The sequence below is a fragment of the Alligator sinensis genome, unplaced genomic scaffold (assembly GCF_000455745.1).
Source record: "Alligator sinensis unplaced genomic scaffold, ASM45574v1 scaffold991_1, whole genome shotgun sequence".
Taxonomy (NCBI): domain Eukaryota; kingdom Metazoa; phylum Chordata; order Crocodylia; family Alligatoridae; genus Alligator; species Alligator sinensis.
Window position 1 is genome coordinate 734,473 of NW_005842335.1, and position 8,582 is coordinate 743,054.

Sequence of the window (8,582 nt, forward strand, 5' to 3'; positions counted from 1 at the left end):
CCAGCTGGGGCACTTTAAAGAAAGCCAAATGAATGGGCTTTATTATTTCTGTATAGACGATCCTATGCGTGCACCACGCTACATGTGCAAGACCGCATCCCCATCCCTAGAAGCTTACCGTTGAGACAGGTCCTGCTGTCACTAACCGGGTTTTTGCCACCAACTTTCATGGGAACCCCAAACTAAGATCAAATTCTGAATCCTGTTTGATTTAGGGACTCGGTCTTTTTTCAGACAAAACTTTTGCTGAGCCAGAGAGAGTTCTGCCGGAGCACGGACTGTGGGTTTTGATCCCAGGACAGTTAGACAATTAAAGATAATGAATGAGCATGGGAGTGGGAACAGGGAGCTGTAGGGCGGGGACTGGAGGGCAGGGAGACAGACCATTTCTAACTTGTATGAATCCAAATACAAAAATGTGAAGCCTTGAAGGATGGATCCCAGCAACTCTTACTCCTCATTTTAGCAGGCCTGGCTGCTTTCCAAGGACTGTTTCTCTTGCTACCACCAAAATGAATCATGTAGAAACACTGGGAGGAACAGAATAGGGGTGGAAGCAGGAGCTGAGAACACTGAATTTATGTGACTCAATACACCCGACAGCAACACACAGATGTAAGGGTCAGTTCAGCACAACGTTAGAAAACAATGTTTTCTCCACATCCTTCTCTCTTTCCCCACATTTCTTCACTCACTCAGACATCTGTTCTTTCCCCCTTGCAGGGAACTTTCTCTTCGGATGATTTTTTCTTCCTTTCGGTCATTTCCCTAAGCTTTGTCATGACTCCAGGGCATCATTTCTCCAATTCCTTCCCAGTAGGCTCTATAAAAAACTCCCTGGATCAGTTCATTGCTTCTCTGGTGAGACTATCGAATGGGAGGCTAGCGTGGTTTTTTGTGATGTGCTCACTGATGCAACAGGAATCAACCTAAGACAGCATTAGCTCATTTCCTATTTGCCACAAACCGTCCTTCAGAGCGTAGCATCTTCTAGTCGCTCCCAGACAAGGCCTTGGATCCAGATGTAGGAGCACAGGATCTGCCACACTGGATTGGACCTGAGGTTAATCTGTTTGTGGCAGCTGTTGGCATCATGGTTATGAGCCCAATGGCGGAAAGATGTAGGGTAACCTGCCCCAAACAAGTCTCATCCTGATCATTTATGACGACAGCTCGGAAGCATGAGTCTTTCCTTTCAAAATTTGCTATAATTCATTACAATAACTTTGGATACCTTTAATATCTAGGTAATTACCCCATCCCTTATTCAGTGTCAGGCCTTGGTGGTGTCCTATAGCAGTGAGTTCCACAGATTAATTGCATTATGTTTAAAAAAGCCTCATTTTTTTCTGCTTTGAATTTTCCACCTTTCTATTTCATTGACCATCCCCTTGTTCTTATGTTAATAGTTTCATCTGAACTCAGACTTCCCTGATGTCCAGAAGAGGTTGGATACAGTGTCCCACAGCCATGCCACTTCTGCAGAGTACTGACCAAGGTCCCGATTAGCATTTTATGGGTAACAGACCTTTGGATATCCTGTTCCCCATTCCTCCTTGGTCAGTCAGCCTTACACCCATCTACCTCTCAAGTTTCTGTCTAAAACACTTTACCTTAAAAAGCACAAAATGCATTTAGGCTGACAAACAGACAGACGTGAAGGGAGCTCGCCAGCGAGGAAATAGAAACACCTGCAAACTTTTTAAAAAGAAGCACCCACACTTCACGACACGCTGACTGCTGAGTCGGAAACAGGTTTGATTTTAAGGTGCCCTCCTCTCCAGTGAGTGCCAACAACGGGCTCCTAACCAGAGGGGTTGTGTGCCCGGGACTGCACCCACCTTCACGCTACCCAGCGATGAGAAAGACGCTTTTTATCCTATCACTTCTTTGCTGGCCTACTTGGCTTCCCTCCCGTTTGGATCCACACCTCTTGAGCACTGAGAACGGTTTGTCATGGTGATGCTCTCCTTGGTCTCTTTTCCTGGCACAGCCTTGCTGGTAAACCAGGGGGTAGGCAATGCTTTGTGAAGCAGAGGGCACAAATAAAAACAACACAAAAACCCAGGCAAAAGCCTCGCTACGCTATTTCCTCCCCCTTGATGCTCGCCTTTCTTGAGTCTTCATTTCCCAATGGATTGCTAGAATGGGCCACATTCCTTCCCAGGTTAAACCAGTGAAAACCCAGGCTAACTTCATTAACGTCAACCAAGTAACCAAGACCAGATTCTGACCAGTTGCTTTATAATGGTCCCTCCCGAGGTCCCTTCCAGCCCTAATGTCTCTGAAATCTCTGAAATCTCTGAAAATAAGCTCTTCTTTCAGCCAAACAACTCTCTGTTCTGACTGCCAGCACTGACTGGAATAAGCCCTGCTCTTCTTGCCCTAGAAGAGGTTACTTAAGCAATGTATTTACCTGTTCATCAGCCCCACGCTCTTCTTTTTGTTATTGGTACCCTTCAAGACATTTTTACAAGAAAGAACTTTCTTCCTTTCTAAATTCCCCCAACCTATTTTTGACTAAAACAGGCAGCTTAAACATAAGAGCCCCTCCCCCAAATGCATGAGGATCTTAAAAGACAAATCATTAGGTAGTCTGAAGTCTCCCACACGTTGGACCGGCACTAGATTTAAAGTGCAAAACCACCACAGGTTTTGTTTTGCATTAGATGTTAAATCAAACCTCCTTAAGAAGCCAGATTAGCAAAGGACCTCTTTGGTAGCAGCTCTTTAAAAGAAAATCAGAACAGGATTAAAACAGCTTCACTGTCACTTCACCTGGAGACCGTCTAACAATCCACTTGCAATGAAGAGCTTGGATCTGTACATGCCATACAGTGCACACAGGATTTTTTTTTTGGCCAGGTGAATAAAAATGTAGTTTATTTTTATCACTGTTAACACTTGCCATAGTAAAGAACTAGCAATTACATTTTGTGCCCGGGACGGTAAACTTTTATACTACACGTTGTCAAACAGGCATGAAAATGCACATTCAGTACTTCTGTAGTTGTAGGGATCCAGGTCCAGATCAGGGAAGGACCTTGCTCAGTTGCTATGAAGGGATATTAGTGTGAAGTGTGAGCAGAAGCTGAGTGAGGATCTCAGGATATATCCCAGTGGGAGATATACTGGAGTAAGGACTGAATGAGGCTAATTGTGATCTCTGTTATACTGGTGTAACTCAGAAGAAACTTCACGAATGTAAAAGGGTTAGTCTGAATTTACACGGGTATCAGAACCTGACCAGAACCTGAAATCAGGACTTCTGCTTTTGGTCCTGAGTGTACGGGTCAGATACTGCCAGCCTCATTCACAATGAACAGTGCTGACCCACAGCTCCAGGGTGAGTGGTTCACAAAAGAAAGTGGGAGTATTTGTAGAATAAGATGCTGCTCAATACCAGGAAGGCAGAATGCGTCTGTAAGTGGCTTTATTATAATCAAGTCAGAGGATGTGAGAAACCAAAGAAGAAAATACTGATGAAACTCTATTACCTACAGGTCACATCTGCTCAATTTCTCATTCTAGTAGATGGGCAGATGGTCACGATATAACCTTGCCTGTAAAATGAGACATATCCTAATTCGTAAGCATAAAAATAACATACCATTATTTTAAAGCATTAACATTCTCCAAAGTAGCCAATTACCTTTATTTTAACTCTACTTAGAATCTATTTGCTCCCACACAAAAGCCAATCTCACAGGCATCACCTTTCCTGCATTGGGAATGAATGATAAGCAGTCTAGATAGTACTATAAAGGTGAAACAGCCAAGCCACGGGCTGCTAGCAGCTCATCTCTGCCCGCAGTATTCATTTTAAGAGGTGAAGAAAATTAAATAAGCCAGGCACGTATTGGTTCTGAAACAGAGGAATTTTTTTTTCTTTGTTTAATCATCTAAAAGCCTATCATGAAACGTGTGCTTTACAGCTATCAATCAGATACAGAAGCCATTACAAAGGGCTATGGACCATTGACCACCCAGCTCAGATCAACAAGACCCTGAGGAGCACAGTGACTCATCCTGCAGGACTGGGGATATTCAAAGGGTTGTTGAAGGAATGCATTCATTTTTAGGATGATGATTGTCCCGTGTACCCTGGGGCTGCTGGAGGGTGTCCTCTCCTCACCTAATATCCTATTCATGAGACACCCAAAAGAAGGCACAATGGGAAGGTGCAAAATGCTGGTACTTTCACCGGCTTGGGCAGGAAATAGCCAATAAAACTACCTCTCTCAGCTTAACCAATTAGCACTGGGTTCCTAAGGAGTTACCGAAAACAGGAAGAAGGAAGAGAAAGTGGGGCTGGTTTAAGAAAGCTATTGTTTTGATGGGCATCTGAGGCCCAAAGGTCTTGACCAGTCTCTGCAAGCCTCTCTCACACAGGCGGTCCTCACATTACAGTCAATTGTCCGTCGTCGCTATTCAGGTGAGTAATAGCTATTTGCATGTTGAGGCTGGAGGCCACAACCTGGTGTTTGACATCTCTCCTGCTCTAGTAATAATTTTAGATCAAGTACGGATGTTGCCCTATTAAAAGCATCAAAATTAACAGGCTAAAAAAACACTGGAACTACTTTTCATCATTAATAGTTTGAAGAAAACAGTGTGAAAAGTGCCCCAGGGTGGCATTTGATTTTTTTTTAATTACGTTGTATTTGTTTCATTCTGGTGTGTAGTGCCCCAAGCATTTTGATGGAGAGAAACTTCATTGGCCTGCTATTAATATATACCAAGGAGCGTTTGAAGGCAGCTGTTTTTGCATGGATAATTTTACACAATTTCTTTTTTCTTCCCAAAGCTTAATGCTGCCTGTTGTGCGCAACAGTGGTTGTGAAGCTGTGCTCTGTGGACCACTGGTAATCTGCAGAGCACTGGCTGGTGATCCCCAGGGAGCTCTGTGGTCACATGGTGTTGGTTCCTGCTAAGTATTTACAGTGGCTAAATTGCATTTTTAAAAGCTAACGATACATTAAATACTTCCCCAATATCACTTTTCCTTGTAAGCACTTGCTGCTGCTGCCACCAGACTCACAAATGGAAGGGGAAGTATCCATTACCCAGACAAAGTATTCTCTTAATGAAGATATTGTCCACACTCAGAAAGTTTTAGCATTCTTCTGCGGTACTAAATGGCTCAAAACTTCTCTGCTAAGGGATCACCAAGAAGTCCTTGCTCCCTAAGCCCTCCCTTAGCACGTTTCCTCTACTGAATGTCAACTGTGTGGTTGTTGTGTTTAAGTCTGGAGGCATCTGTTAAATGCTACTATAGAAACTTTTTACAATGGAGATTTTTTTCCCCATGATTTGGAAAAATAGTTTTTGTCCTCTGGTGTTTTTAAAGTCATTATCCATTTTGAGACTGGGACAGATTAATTAAATAAACCCAGAATTCTTCCATGTATTGAATTTTTTTAATTAAAGAGAAGTTAAGGTGCTACTTTGTGCAGTATCCACTTAGCACAGCTAAAACCACATTATTCATGGCTTTTCCTGGGTACATATAGTATGCTCCCCAGCTGTCTAATAAAAAGTATGTAGACCATGGCCCCAGATGTGACATTCTCTCTAAACAAGTTTTAGACCAAGATGCAAGCCATTAAATCAATGAACATGCCACTTGCTAATCCAGAGACAACCCAAAAAGAGGTATCAAACGTGTGGAAAATGCTAAGGCTATTTCCATAAGCTCGCTCTTGGAACGTTATAGCGGGGAATCAGGGCTTTACTTTTCTCAACGCAGGTATCATGAACTAAAGCGAATCTGCATGCATCACTGCCATGCCTCAACAACTGAATACATAAACACCGAGCAGCGTACTAGACCATTGCTAGCACCTTCACGATCACCTCTAGCCACAAATCCAGTGAACAAACAGAACTGAATGGACCTTGCACTTCTGTTCCACACCAACCTTTTCTGAGATGTGACATTGCACAGGAAGGACCTCCCTGGAGTAAAAGAAAGCCTTATAGTAACCTCTCCATGTGCACGTGTGCCAATGCCAGTGTATGTTTGTGTGTAGCATCTCTGCATGCAAGTTAATGTGGGCTGTCTGAAGATAAAAAGTCTGTCCATGGGTTTGTCTCTGGAGCTGGCATGGCTGAGTTTCTGAGTGAAGTCTGTCTCTGTGCATTTGCGAGCGGTGTCTGTGCATGTCCCTGGGTGTGCACGTGTGGCTGGGCCAGCAGTTGTGTCCTGCGTCTGCTTCTCATGTTGTGTCTGGTGGGTGTGTGTAGCCTTCCTCTCTCTGAACAAAGCTTCCGAGCAAGAGCAGTTTAAACTCAGGCCCTTCTTTAAAGCATCCAAACCAGATCAACACGAAATATCCCAGGGAAAAATCAATATCACCTTTCTAGTACAAAGAGCCGGCGCTGTGGGCTGCGGGAAGAGCAGAGTGGATGGAGGGGCCGGTTAAAAGAAAGGATGCTCCCACCCCTTGCACACACTCCACCCCCCTGTGCCTTGAAGTTTGCCTGCCTCTCTGGCTCACCTGTTCCGGCCCCTGGAAGCAGATCCTGCAGAGAGGGGTCCTCATGCCGCTGTCGATGCTGCTGCCCAGCGAGTACCTGTCCTCCGCCTTGCCTTTGCAGAAGTCATCTGAGGAAGCGCTGCTCATCATAGACATGGGCTGCTCACCTGCAGGGCTGCTCCAGTCCTCTTCGGGCGGGCTGGCCGTGCTGCCACCGCCCCCGCCTGCGGCCTGCGCCCTCCAGGCTCCCCCTCGCCCCCCATGCAGCGTGGTCAGGGTGTTGTTGTTGGCCGCCTGTAAGCCCAAAGGCTGATCTCCACTGTTCATGGGGAGGAGAGGCGGTGGCGAGGGCGGAGGGGGGGCAGGGGGTCTCCGGAGCAGGAAGACCTTCAGGTCATTGAACAACATGCGGCAGCGGCACTTGAGGAGACCTTGATGGCGCAACATCTGTCTAGGACTGAGCAATCCGCAGCAGCAGTACCATAAAATGATCACACCAGTTGGTATTAACATGTGCCTTCCCTTGCTAGGCAGGGATGGGAAGGAAAGATGGGCCAGCAGCAGGAACCCAGGACCCAGGGGCTCTGCCGGGCAGACTCTCCTCTTCCTCTTCCCCACCAAAAAAAAAAAAAAAAAAAAAAAAAAAAATCTATATATTAAAAAAGATGGATTTGGAGGAAGATCTGGTTAAAATTCACAGCAACCCACTGAAAATTAATCATACAAAAATGTACCCCCAACCCTGTCCCACCCCTTTCTGTAATTATTATTATTATTTTTGATTGGACAAATTCCACAAGTTTGAAGGGGTTAGAAAGCAATCCTCCGGCCCCAAAGAGCTGGGGTATTTCAGAGAAAGGCTGTGGCTCTTGGAAATGGATGCGATGGTCTCGGGGGGTGGGAAAAAGCAAACCACCCTGGATTTCTCAACTCCTAAAGCTGTAAAAAAAGGGGATGCTGGTCTCCACTGGGTGTGGGGCCAGAGGGAAACACGGTTCTTTCAGCAATATTTGGCATGTCAGGTAATTTGCTTCTTCTTTCAGTTGTTATTTCTGAATTTAAAAAAAAGAAAAGAAAAGGGGTACATCAGACAGGAGACCACCAAGACGACGGATAAAATGCCAAAGGGGAGGGGGGAAAAAAAGCCGAAAGGAAAGGTGGTTGATATGAATATCAAAATTGCCTTTCTTGACAAAAGCACCTTCACATTGTGTGTGGGAAAACCCCCGAAATTTTCAACACTATCCTCACAGGTTGCTTCCAATTATATCGTCGAGGGGGAGGTTGAAAAATATATCGATATTGAATTGCAAATATTAAAAGTCCTGCAAGAAAAGATTCGCATTCAACGAGTTTATTCCCAGATGCATGTTTTTTTTTTTTACCTCTTCTACTCCAGGAGCTGTGCGCACCACAACCAAGGAAAAGAAAGAAAGGAAGATGGAAATCGGTGAGGGAAGAGGCTCTTGCTGACTCCCTAGACTGTTACCATCCTGGGCTCCAAACCCGGAGGCAACGGAGCTATTCTGTGCGAGGAATTGGCCAGGGAAACGTGGATCTTACATGGTCGCGTTTCCTTTTCCCCTTTCACCAGCCGGGAACGTCATCAAACGCACTGGCAGCTCGTACAGACCATTGTGGCCGGCGAGGAGGAGAGGGACGGCTCAGCAATTGCAGGGATCTCCTTTTGATGCATAGGACGAGGCTCCTTCCTTCTCTCCACCACCGTCCCCAGCTTCATTCTCCTCCCCGTCTGTCCTCCTCCTCCTCCGCCCCTGACTGTTGTTCTCTCTCACTGGCATTGACATCCAACCATGGCAAGTCTCTCTGGCAAAAAAATCCCCCTCTTCCCTCGAAAAGGCGGGGAGGAAACACAATGCAGCAGTCACGCAGGGGTTGTTTTTTTTTGCTTGCAGCTCCTACCGTGCTGGTCACATCGAGCGGGGCTGCCTCCTCTCCTCGCTCCGCTCTCCCATCCGGCTTGCAGTGATGATGCTGCTGTTGCTACCTCCCTGGGAGGCAAGGGGGAAGGCGGCTTGTTTGCAGTGCAAGCGGGGATCCGGAGGAGGGAGGGGAGGGGAGGGGAGGGCAGGGCAAGGGAGG

The 8,582-nt window shown here is 45.9% G+C and overlaps 1 protein-coding gene across 1 annotated transcript in view; it reads right to left on the minus strand.

Annotated features, from left to right (window-relative positions):
- MARCH4 (membrane associated ring-CH-type finger 4) overlaps positions 1 to 6,992 on the minus strand; it is a 126,541-nt gene extending 119,549 nt beyond the window's left edge. Inside the window, exon 1 of the mRNA XM_006028688.1 lies at positions 6,501 to 6,992. Coding sequence (XP_006028750.1) covers positions 6,501 to 6,992 — 492 coding nt within the window. The remainder of the gene's footprint in view (positions 1 to 6,500) is intronic.
- Between the last annotated feature and the right edge of the window lie 1,590 nt (positions 6,993 to 8,582).